The following is a 12,584-nucleotide window of genomic DNA, read 5'->3' as shown; positions in this document are numbered from 1 at the left end:
TGTACGCCAGAACTCCGGCCTGTGTGTGACTCTTCTCCTTCCCGGTTCTCAGCACAAGGCTGGACTGAGAGTCCCTTTGGGGGCTTATAGACTCACCAGGCACTCAAGCAGGCTGATCCCTAAGGTTGATGGCAGGGTTTGAGAAGAACCGCCCCGCCGCCATCCTGGTCCTTCCCACAGCAAGCCTAAAGCCGATTGGCCTCAGAGCACTGCTGAGCCCTCGGCCTATGGAAAGGAACAGGACGGCTTTTCTCTGGAGAACCCAGTGGAGGGCCTTGGAGAGGGTCACTGCGCAGCAACCAGGTTTAAAGGGGTCTGCTGGTTTAGGGTTAGGATGCCCTGTGGCAAAGGGGCACCCGGAGCCCAAGCGGTTAACTCTTTGCACCTGCTGTAGCACAGGAGAAGCCGCTATTGGAAAAAGCCAGGTTCCTCCTCTTCGCCACCGCTCAAACTCATCTTCCCATGAAGTCTTGTAACCTACACAGGCCTAAAAGATTGGGGCAGGTTGTACCACCACCCCAGGCCTCTGCAGCTCCCTCCTTCAGCCCCTGTAAATTAAAACTAACTAAACAAAAGAGTCGAAGCCGGAAGTGGTCCTGGAGAAACCGCGCGGGCCGAGGCGGGCACCTGAGAGCACTGGGCATCTTTTTTGAGAGTCTGGCCCTTGCCTGGCTGCGGGAGCTGCGGCCCTTTGCTTTGGGCAGGGCTGGCTCTTCGCCCCGTGGATGAAAAGGCAAGGCTCTACCAACCTTTCCCCACCTGAGCTGCAGCGGGGGCTACAGAGTTTGTCTGGGGCCCAGGACGAGGCTCTGGGCCTCCGGGTGTGCGAGGGGTGTGTCGGTGGTGCGAGCCACCGTTGTCTCCAGCTGTCCCAAGTGCAGGGAACAAAGGGAAGGCGGCAGGAGAAGGGATGGGGTGGAGGGGGGCGGAGGGGTTTCCAGAAAAAGAGGAACTAAAGAGCCCTCGCAGACTGTCATCTGCGTATGACAGGCTCCGCTCCCCCACACTTTCCTTCTTCCCCTTGTTCCTGCAGCTGTGGGCCTTGAGGAGCGCATTGTGCGCACAGATGTTGGGTTTGGGCTCACTGGCTCCTGGCCGCTCCTTGGGGGAGCGGCACACCAGGGTGCCCAACCTGCGGCCTTGCCCCTGGGGCAAACAAAGGGTGGGAAGCCAGAGCCAGGAGTGAGTGGGAGCGTGCTGCGCTAGCGCCCAGGGAAGGGAAACCTCTTGGCTGGCACAAACCCACTCGGACTCCCGCCTCAGGTCTGCGCTGGGAGTCAAGTAACTGGGTAGGCTCCAGCGACTCTCTCTCTCTCTCTCTCTCTCTCTCTCTCTCTCTCACACACACACACACACACACACACACACACACACACACACACGGCGGGGAGGGTGTCGTTTAGGGAAAGCACAAGAGCCAAGAGCATAAGGATGCTGGAAGAATTGCTGGGATTTCATTGCTGTCTCAGAGCAGCATGTTGGGCGAGCGGCTGCATGGACCAAATAGTGGCAAAGTCTCATTGGTCCCTGCTCTCAACAGGCTGCTTCCTGTGAGCATGTGGGTCTTAGAAACTGGGGTCCCTGTACAGTGTGTGTGTGTGTGGGGGGGGGGTTCCCAGGTAATTAACATGCTTCTGATGGGAAAGGCGAGAAAAGGCTCGGCTTACTGTATTTTTTTTTTCTTTTGGAGAGTTTCTACGCAGCAATGAGCAAAGGGCAGTTTTCTAGCCGAGGCCTCACTCCCTCACCCCAGTGCTACTCCGAACTTGGCCAGAATAAAGTGCAACTCAGGGATGAAAGAAAAGACTGAAAGAAAGAACCGGTGCAGGCCCGGCTCGGCGCCTCACCAATGACTGACAAAGCTTATGTCCATTCATAGTGTGGGGCGGATAGGGTGTATGGAGAGCCGCGGCCCCTTAGCCAATTGCTGTCAGCAACATGTGTGTGTGTGTGGGGGGGCGACGACATCGCTATAGCAACCGGTGGCTGGGCCGCGAGCCGCGCCGCCGCCGGCCGGGTGCGCGCGGGGCCGGATATAAGGCGGGGCGCGGCGGCCGTGCGGGCTGGAGCTGCGCGCGCGGCCGGCCGCCTGCGGGGACCGTCCGGGCCGAGCCCTGCACCCGCCCACGCAGCGTCGGGACCTGTCGTGCCTAGCCGGGGGGCCGGGCCGGGGCGGAGCACGCCGGGCCGCCCCAAAGGCCTCCCAGAACTGCCTGCACCCGCCGGCTGCGAGCGGGAGCTGCCGCCGCCGGGACGCGCGGTACCTTTGTCTCCACCCGCCGCCGGAGAAGTTTGTGGTCCGAAGCAGGACGGCCCGGCTCGGCAGTGGTTCCGACACAGGGAAGCGGTTGGCTGCGAGGATGGCGCTGTCGCCTGCGGCCGCGGCCGCTGCCGCTGCGCCCCGAAGCCGCTGGGCCGGGCGCACACCCCCACCTCTTCCTGCTCCCCTGGGCACCCAGCGTCCGCCCAGCTGCAGGTAACCAGCCCTGCCGTGAGCGCCGAGAGGGGCGGTCGGGTGGGCCCTGGCAGAGGAGACAGGAGCGGGGTGGGGCAGGAGGGCTGAAGAGAGGCTCCCCAGGCATCGCCACTCACGGTGGCAGCAGGGCGCGGAACACCCTCCACGCGGTGAGGATGTGCTCGAGGGGCATCTCGCCTAATTCAGGGAATAACTGACTTGCCGCCGCCGCAGCACACGTGTCAAAGGCTTAGCCAGGAAAGACCCGCGTTTGGAATTGTCTCCAGGTGGGGCGGAGGCAGAGCGCCCATGGTGGCAGGTCTTTCTGAGCGCTCGGATTAGAAGGGAGAGACAGATGCCCTGAGCCTGCACCTCCTGGAGACTTCCCCGGGGGAGAATGGGACTGTGGGCCGTAGGACTTCTCCCCTGGAGACTCCTCTCGGCTTGTCACAAGGACGGCTCTCTCAGAAATTCGGAAGTTGGAGAGAACGGCCTCAGGGATGCGAGGTGGTGCGAACACAGAACACAGAGATGGAGCCGGGTATGATGGGGAAAGAGGGAGGATGGATGAAGGACAGGATGAGTAGCGGCATAGAGGAGACCCGTGTGGATCGTTTTCCTCTGACCACATTTTGGAAATCTCTTTGCTCTCCTCTCTGGGGTCCCAGAGTGTGCCTCTATGCCATCCCAGCTGGCAGCCAGTTAAGAGGTCGGAGTGGGCCCGGGGCGGAGCGTTAGCGAAGCAGGTGGGGCGGTCCAGGAGAGTGTGGTCCCCCCCCAACCCAGCCTCTCAAAGAAGCACCTCCGAGCTCCCACCTCCTCCCACCCAAGGGGAACCTGCGCTTTCTCCCACCCTCTATCCATCAGAGAACCCCCGCCAGGTGGGGCGGTCGCGCGCTCGCCAGAGAAACTTCTGACTCAGAGCTGTCTGAACAAGAGCTTGTTTCTTTCCTTTCTGACTGCCGGCTGGCTTCTGAAAACCCGCCTGATTTGCGGTTACGGAAGCTGCGCCCCCAGACAGCTGGGTAGTCCCCCAAGTCGACAGCATTGACTTTAAAGCTAGAGTCCCTTTGCGTCTTCGTTGCACCGCGACGCTCCAGGCTGGACCGCTTGAAGGAAGAGGGGCAGCCTCGGGGGTCTCCAGGGCCCTGCTCATCAGTCGGTAGCGCTGGCTGCGCGGTGGTCCACCTGTCGAGCTCCGCGCCTCTGCCCGCCAGGGTCCCGTCCCTCTGCGCGCCTCTGCCCGCTCTTCAGTTGTCCATTAAGGCGGGAGCCTCGGGCTTCCCTTGGTACCCGGCCCGCTCGTCACCCCGAGAGCCTTCCCGCCTGGAATAATGGGCTTAGTGGTCCTATCGCTTTCCACCAGGCCGGGACAGACAGATTTTAGGGATCAAGCAGATGTGAGAAAGCGGAGAAGGAAGGTGGAAGCTCTTTGCTCTCCACCCACACAGGAGGCAATGCCCACCCGCCCCTGCCTATCTGCCCAGCTTGGCTCCCGAGAGCACGGTGGCCCCGGGCGGGGATGCTGGTCGGCCGCGGTGGTGCCAGATACTTTGGATGGACTCGGGCGTAGTTGGGGACGTTAATCCTTTTCCCCTTGGCTGGCTGGCTGGCGCGCTTTGTGGCCCTGGAGGCTGGGCCGCGGCATTGTCCCAGCTAGGACCCTCTCGGGCTGTGAATACCCGAGGCTCCCAGGAATCCTCGACCTTTTGTGTCCTGAGCCGTGGTCTGATCTCCACGACCTCGGCAAGGATCTTGGGAATTAGGGGGTGGGAGGACAAGGGAACAGGGGTGAGAAACCGGAGGCCTGTGCGGTCAGCCTCCCGGCGTGGGGGAGGGGACTGAGGACTGCCGCCATGCCGTCAGCTTCCGGAGACCCAAGCTCAGCTCCCGGGTCTCCAGACCCAGGGCCTGACCAGCCATCCTCCTCCAAGGCCTTCCCGGCCTAGGGGAAGCAGGTGAAGACAAAAAAAGATAACCCAGTCTTGAAGGGAGTTGATTCTCCGCGTTGGGGGGAGGCCGGGACTGGAGCAGACCGGTGGCCAAATGTCCCTCTTCAATCGCAGGACATTTCCCTAGAAAACTCCTGACCGTGAGGCGAGCATGTGGGCATGCCAGGCCTCACACAGGCCGAGAGAGCGCGCAGAGGGTGCCCGGCCGTTTTGATTTCTGATGTAATGGAGAGGCAGCCAGTGGATCTGAAAACGCGAGGGGCACGTCTCCTCTTTGGACTGACCCGTGTTGGCCTGTTCTCCACGCTGGCTGCTTCCTCCACCCTGGACGATTTGTGGTTAAAAAGCAATGCTCAGAGTGAGTTCTCCCCGCTTTCGACATCAGTATCATGAATCTTCCCTAGTCTAAAACAGAGCGTTTTTCTAGAACAACTATTTTAGGAGTGCTTCAAGATAGCAAATAAGTTATTATTTTTTGTATATTCACTTACGTGTGTGCCTAAAAATTTCAACAAACGGCCTTTTAAAAAAATCAGCACCTAACTTATTTTCATTGAAGTTTATGTTTAAAAATAATTATTTCTTGGGAGATTCTTTTGCCCATATAAGCTTTTTTTAAGCCATTTGAATGGCAGATTTGCAAGTACAATTTCATCTGTAGAGGGGAACAATAGCTTTCAGCTGCACAAAGGCCTTCTCCCACCCTGAATTCAGACCGCAGTGCCTCTTGCTCTGATAATAGCTTCTGAAAAGATTTTGTAATGCAGAGAATTAATACATGATTATTTCCGCCTGACTTCTCTCATTTATTAGAATTCTGTGGCAAATTCCAAATTAAAAATAGTTCAGTTAACAGCTTTAAAAAATACTTTAAAATATTTCAAGACACCCTTCTCCCCTCCCCATTGTAAAGTTTGGTCTCTTGTCCAGGCTTGAAAAAATGCTTCGCTAAAAACTGTGCTCAGTTTTAAAGTGATAGCAGCTACATTTTAATAAATATGGCTTAGTAAATTTAGGAAGGAATTTCCAAATAATTCTCTAAGATGCCCATCTAGCCAAGAACAAATTGTTACAGTAGCTCATTAATAGCCTCTGAGACTAATTTCTGTTTCTCATGGGGGAGGTTTTGCAGTCATAATACCATGGGTCCCTAAAAGAGAGGGAGGGACATACTGTTCACCTTATCTTTAGTAAAGGCCTCTGCAAATCAAAGTGTGTGCCTGGAGTTGGGGGTGGTGTGTTAATACAGCCGGGAGCTGGAGCAAGGCTGCAAATCAGGTTCCTTAGAAATGCCACAGTGAGTGTGTCAGCACCAGAAATGTAGAGCTAATGACGCTGCATGTTTATGCCCATAACTTGTGTGTGTGTGCAAGCAGATTTTAAACTGTGAGCCAGAGGCTCAGATACCTGGCTCTTGTGGATTGGCTATGGCACACAGCCTTGAGGGAGATCTTTGTCTTGGTACCGTGTCTGCATTTGTTCTGTGTTGGTGTGGCTTAGTTCTCACAGTTAACTGTATGTCGTGAATCCCACTCCCCTCAGCTTACCAAACATTTAAAAAGTTTATAAGGGTGATTGTCAGGGGTGGCTCACAAGTCTTGTCACTGACAACACAAGTGTGTTTCAGGCAGCAGTGGGAGGGCTGAGCTCAGCCAGGGCGCCAGGCCTGTGGACGGTTTCCAAGAGTGGCTCCGTGACCTGGCCCTCCCGCGCCATGCTGACTTGGCCTCACAGAGTTTGCAATGCTGCATAGCCTAAGTTGGCGGAGCTGCAGGTGCCCAGGGAGCAGGGCATGCTCACACTCAGTTCTCCCTCGCCCGGCCTGCCTCTGAGCTGCTGCAGCCTGGCCCGATTGCTCCTGATCACCTCTGCCAGCCCTGCTCCGCTGCTGGGAACTTACTTGACAGTGCTGTGCCTTCTGTATGCTAGGTGCACAGACTCCCCCCAGCACCTCTAACAACTTGCTTCTGAGAGTGTCTCAGAGCTGCTCCAAACTTTCAGAAAGATCGTCCACTGTGCAGAAGGTGTTCTGAGTTTAAAAGACATCTGACTGTAAATGTCAAGTCATAAATATTTAAACATCATTTTCTTTCAATTTCAAGTCAAGACTGATAAGATGTCTTTAATTAGTCCAGGCTGTCATCCGGAAGGCCCAGGAAAGCCGCCCGTGGTCCACGCCAAACTGCTCCTCCCTGGAAGTCACCAGTGTGACAGGGACCGGGCACACACCAGCTGCACTTGGGTCTGCACAGGGACAAGCTCGCTTTGAAGCTTCCGGCGGGCTCACCTTTTCTCTCGAGGCTCCGAGTTAACAAGTATTTTTAAATTTGTTTTTTAGCTCCACAAAGAGAAAGGTGATAGGAGGTTAGGTTAACTCAGCCACTATCCCTAGAAAAGGAGGTCCGGCTGACATTAAAATACAGAGTTTTAGGAAATTTTATTTCTTCCAGGATTCTTATGGCCTGACCCAAAGCTGGCAGCTCTTCCCCATCCCATTCCAACCCTCCAGGGCAGGGCATTTGGAGCCATTGTCAGACAGAGAATGGTAGTATTTAAAAATGATGTCACACATGTACAATAAATATGATATAAAAGAGTTTATTGGACAGAGATGGAAAGAGGGAAAAAGAAAGAGAGAGAGAGAGAGAGAGAGAGAGTATGGGAAGTGGGCACCCTGAAGAAAGAGGGGCAAGAGAGCAAGAGAGGGAGGTAAGAGGCAGGGGTCCTTTTATCCCAGGCCCCTATGGGAGACCAATAATGACATCACAGGTGCCTAAGCAACCTGGGAATGGGCTACTACATCAAGATTCATGAACTAACAGAGAACCCCTAAGAGATAATTTTCACATTTGAGATGACCTCAGTCAGTTAAAATCCAGACCTCAATATCAACTCAAAGGAGTCCACCTTACCCCTCTATCAGACCTCTCTCCCCTTCAGCCTCCACTCTGCCCATCTTCCAGGGTACTCTCCTCTCCGTGCCCAGAAGCCCAAAGCTTCAGATCTGGGTCCTCTGCCAGCGGTGGGAGCCCCCTCCCAGGTGGCTAAGGGGGTCTGGGGACAGCAGTATAGTTGGCGCTGGCCCTGGGCACCAGCCACTCCTCAGGCCCAGAATGGAGGCCTGGGCAAGCTGACAGCACTCCCGTGCAGTGGCCCGCTCTGCTCTCTTCAGTTCTCCTGTATGGTCCAGGGAGAAAGGGTTTCTGCTCTCGCCTTGACAGTCTGGTTCAGTCTCAGTGAACCCCGGTGCCCTAGGGGAGAGGCAGCCAGGAGGAGCTGAGGCAGCAACTGGTTTAGAGTGGAACTGAGGAGGATGAAGCCTGCTGAGCTGCGACACCTCCTCCCCTTTTTCCGTGCCAGGCTGTTCACGGGGTCTGGTTGTCCCACAGGCTGGGGCCAGGTTCACTTCTGGAGCACCACCTGCCTCTTCCTGTGGCTCCGGAGTGCCCGCTCACCTGGCACTGCCGTCAGCCTGGCAGCAACTGTGCTCTTCCTCTGGGCCTTTGGCGATGTGGAGCTGTGGAAGCGTGGGTCCGGTGCAGAGCAGAGCGTACTGATGGGCTGTCGGTATGGCTCTCTGTGGCTGGTACTTAGAGCTATCTGAGAACCTAAAGCTGAGATGCTTCATGTTGGAAATGAGGAGGTTAGGGAGGATGGAGTTCCAGCACCATGCAGGACAGGTCCGCCCAAAGCCTGGGCTGCACCCTGGCTCAGGGACCCCTGCGGCAGCCCAGGAGCGCTTGGAGCCGGCTTCCTTCCACTGTCTTTGTTGTGGTACTCTGAGAAGAGGAGAGACAGGCTGGGGCGGCCGGGAAGGCAGCCACCGATGGGGCGATGGGGCGATGGGGCGATGGGGCGATGGGGCGGAGTGTGACCAGCTCCTGCCCTGACAGGCCTGGGACCTCTCTGAACCCTGGGAAGCTGCTCTGCTTTGCAAGTGATGCCTGGGCTCCCTGGCCGAGAAATGGCTTGCTCTTGCGCGTTCTGCACCCAGTTGCCTGTCCTGTGAGAAGGACAGCCTTGTGGGCCACAGAGGCACTGGCCGAAAGAGTTATTTGTGTGGTTTGGGTGCCTGCAGGTGCGGGGCAAAGACGCGTAGTCTGGAAACTGGAAAGGGACTTTGCTGGCTCTGCGGAGGGACGCGAGACTCCCCAAGACTTCTTTCTAGAAGCACTCCTGTGTGGGCCGGGCCGGAGTGGAAGGGGGAGGGGACCCAGGAGGAAGCCTGGAAAGAGGAGGAAGGTTCCACAGCCTTCTCCGCGTCCTTGTGTGCCCCTGGCCCGCGGCAGCCGCTGGGTGCTGGCCACTCAGGCCGGGGGCGAGGCGTCCCTGCTCCGGGTCTGCTGGTCCCCGCCCCATAGTCCCCTCGGCCTAGCCTTTGGTCTCCTTTCCTTTCTCTGTTCCATCCATTGCTGCAGCCCAGGAACCTCCCAGGTCCAGAGGCAAGCAGAACCAAGCCGCGCACCCAGGCAGGAAATCCCAGCGTTTTTTCTCATTTAACCCGCGTTTCCATTAACTCGGTCCCGGCGCCCGCTAATCCGCGCACCGAAGGCAAAAAAGCAGGCTAATTAATGACCAGCTTTTCCAGTCAAGACCAGCGATAATTGCTTTGGTGGCCTTTATGATTACAAGATAAAAATGGGCCCGGGCTGACATAAGAGACACTGTGTACACTCAGAGACTGGAGGAAACGAAGAGTTGGAAGGCTGAAAGCAGAGCAGAAAATTACTAATAGAAGAGAGATAATGAATAGGCCGGCCAGGCATTCATGGGGAAAAATCCATTTTGTTACCACGCGAAATTAGGCGGCGGAAAGGAGTTCGCTAATTGTTCTCCTCTCGTAGCAACCAGGACGGAGGCAGGGCGTGCTCTTCCATTCATTTCCCGAGTAATTGTGGGGGTTGCTGGCCGGGAGTCCTGGGCGATTTGCCGGCGGCCCTTCCATTTTCCTGTGGCGTGTTTAATTGTTGCTAATACACCTCCTAATGAAGCTAATGAGGGGGGCGCTATCTGGCTATCTGCCCTGGAGTTGAGTGACGTGCAGGAAAGGATTTTCTCACCTACTCCCCCAAGACGAGAAGTGAGCGCCCTGTTCTTAAATACCCTGCCCTCTTTTACGGCACAGTGTTCAGCACCGGGAGCTGGAGTTTAAGCCTTGCATCCCATGCAAAGAGTGGCTGAGGGGGTTTGGCTAGCCCATAGAATGCTTTCAGGCCAGGAACCAAGGCCCTGAGCCTGGCTGACTCAGGCCAGTGCCCTCTATGGGGGCTGGGCAGTTCTTAGCTCTGTTGCCATGCATGTGCTAAGCTGCAGTCGCTGGACAACCTGACTAGAAAGGACACACACTGTTTTACCTGAAGTAGCCAATTAGGCACCAAACGTGTTACATTAAGTTTGGAAAAGCCCACCGCTGGGTTTGCTCTTGCCTTGTGCCTCACAGTTTGGGGGTGCTGTGGCTTTGGAGTTTCTTTCCCAGCCTGCCCCTGCACGCCCCCTCCGCCCTGTGTTGATGCCGTGGTAAGCGTGGAGTTGCACACGGGGTGGGGAGGCTCTGCTTCTGCTCTGTCACGTCCTGAGCACTAACTCGCCCTCCTCCTTCCCCAGAAAGGGAAGCTCAAGCTCCTGCCACCCCAGGAAGAGCAAGAGGACTCCACCAAGTTCATTGTGCTCACCTTCCTCTCCATCGCCTGCATCCTGGGGGTGCTCCTGGCTTCCAGCCTTGCCTACTGTCTCCGTCACAACTCGCACTATAAGCTGAAGGATAAGTTGTCTGGACTAGGAGGTGACCCCAGCGCAGATGCCACTGAAGCCTACCAGGTAAAGACAACTTTTCAAAGCGCCCTGTTGCATGTAGCAACTCTATTGGTGGCAGCTGTGCCCCCCTTCATTCCTTACACTCTTTCATTAACTCATAGTTTGGGCTCTTTTCTGACTACAATTTGAGGCTTCTCATTAGCATTCATGTAAATACCTTGCAACCATGATTTTATGGCTCTGTGTTAATCTTACCCCGTTCTTGGACAGTCTTGTGCTGGCTGTGAAAGTAGGTTGCTAATTAGAAATGTGGAAAAAGCACAATGCATGAATTATGCATCACTGTATCTTAATGTGGCCACTATTAATGAAACGCGCCACAGTGGCAGCGTGAATTGATTGTGTAGATGTTTGAAGATGGCCTTCACACCATCAGCTTCCTTGGGGTCTTACAGGAAGGGATCTTTTGACCTGCTCTGTTGCCACCCTCTGCTGCTACCCCGAGAGAGGGAGGGAAGCCTAATGTTGATAAATGGAATGTGAGGTGCACAGGTCTTCATGACGCAGCAGTGGCACATGCTGGGACACAGACAGTCCAGAGAGGAGCCTGGAGACACCTGAGAGGCAGGTTCAAACACAAGAGGCGTAAACAACATCCCATAATTTGGGGGAGCTCGGTAGTGTATGTGTCATAATTAATGACTTTCTATGATGAAACTGTGACTTCATTCACCAGCCATGCAAGCCCAGGAGATATAGAATAGAAATCAGGGAATTCAATTTTCTTTATATAAAATATCATTTAAATCTAAATATTTCTTATTTAGGAATATTAAATAACTCACTTGATTGCTACTTTTGAAGGTTTAATCAATATGCATTTGTAAGATTTTCCTCTCCTTTATTGAATCATTTGTCTTTTCGGCTGTGCTGTATAACGTCTTGTCGGTAGCTCACATGTCACAGCATATATAAGGCAAATGCTGTCTGCCCTGTTGTCAAATTTGCTTCAGTGAGCTCTCAGGTTCTCCAGGAAATACCCACTGTCCAGTAGCTGCCCTCAGCTAGTCTGCACTGGCTGAAGCTTGCTCTGTGGCTGTCCTGCCTCTGCCCCACATGGCAAGTTGAGAAGAATTTATAAAGCCCCTGTGCTTAAAAGAGATGAGGAGACAGCTTTTGCTCCCATTTCAAAATTCTTATCATCATCACTGGATGGAGAACAGCTCTGGTTTTCTGAAGGGGGTCACAAGCCTGGTCAGGATGATCTTTTTCTTATAAAGAAATGGCAACTTCAAATGCATTGAAGATGGCATTTCAGGCACAGAACACATAGCTTTGCTTCAAAGCCAAAGAAAAACCATGTTTGAAGAAGCAGCCTGGAAAAAAATGTCACATAAACTAGTAAGAATTTACCCAGAAATTCTATTGAGCAAGACCATCAATAGAGGATGCCAGGTCCCCAGGGCCAAGCTAGTGTCAGAGCATAAATAAATAATCACACTCGCCAGTTCTGTGTGTGAGAGACAGAGATCATAGGACAGAGGTTTCTAGAAAGCATGGCATCCTTTGATATACTTTGAAATTCAAATATAAAATATTGATAGAATGAAAGGTTGGACTTGCATGCAGAAATGACTAATTTTTATAAAACTGTGAGTAGAAAATGCATACTTATGACTGAGTTTGTGATAATTAAAAACAACAACAAATATAAAAACCCTCTTCCCAGTGACAGCTCTAATTAATAGTATCTGTAATTAAAATCATGTCCTTGCAGCAAGAAAACTGTTTGAATTTCTTAGAGTGACCTTTTTGTGTTCCTCCTGGGGGCATGGTGGTTAAGTTGATATTGATTTTATAATGAGCTCTGGTTTGTTTAATAAGAATCTGTAATCCTGACAATAAATGAAATGTGTGCTTTTCTTCAATCCAGATTAATAAAAAGAAGACAGGGGAAACTTTTCTTTCAAAAATATAACCTAGAAAAAAATGGAAGTGAAATGATTGAAAGAATTTTCTGTTGAGCTTATTTATGAAGAAATCGCTAAATACCATATAGCATACGCCCCCATAGGATGCATCCCCCCCCATCCCCCCCATCCCCCCAATCCCCCCCATCCCCATGCTTCTTGGAAGGAGCATGCGCTGTACAGTCCTGTTGCTTTGGCTTGTTTTCAGCAGCACCGGCCTCAGCACGTGGCGATCACGTGGTCGTCAGCTCTGGGTTTAGCTGGGTACACTGAGGGCTTGCACTTGTGGCTGCTCAAGGAACAGTTATGTGGGAGTAAGAAGCAAGTGTGAAACCGTGGATGCTGCCTTATGGCTTTGCATTTCCCATAGCTGTCATTGAAACAACCTTCATTTGAAAACATCTTCTTAAAAGTTAAAAAAAAAAAGCAAATTGAGAGTCTGTGGGATGATTC

The 12,584-nt window shown here is 53.6% G+C and overlaps 1 protein-coding gene across 2 annotated transcripts in view; it reads left to right on the top strand.

The window, feature by feature from the left end:
• Ptprn2 (protein tyrosine phosphatase receptor type N2) overlaps window positions 1-12,584 on the top strand; it is a 695,487-nt gene that overhangs the window by 576,581 nt on the left and 106,322 nt on the right. The window contains exon 13 of one of the 2 annotated variants that reach the window (XM_055607543.1): window positions 10,012-10,224. The exons of the other annotated variant lie outside the window; for it this stretch is intronic. Coding sequence (XP_055463518.1) covers window positions 10,012-10,224 — 213 coding nt within the window. The remainder of the gene's footprint in view (window positions 1-10,011; window positions 10,225-12,584) is intronic. 2 annotated transcript variants of the gene reach the window in all.

Source organism: Psammomys obesus, unplaced genomic scaffold (assembly GCF_907164565.1).
Source record: "Psammomys obesus unplaced genomic scaffold, mPsaObe1.curated_primary_1811, whole genome shotgun sequence".
NCBI classification, from domain to species: Eukaryota; Metazoa; Chordata; class Mammalia; order Rodentia; family Muridae; genus Psammomys; species Psammomys obesus.
This window is presented reverse-complemented; position numbering and strand designations above follow the sequence as displayed.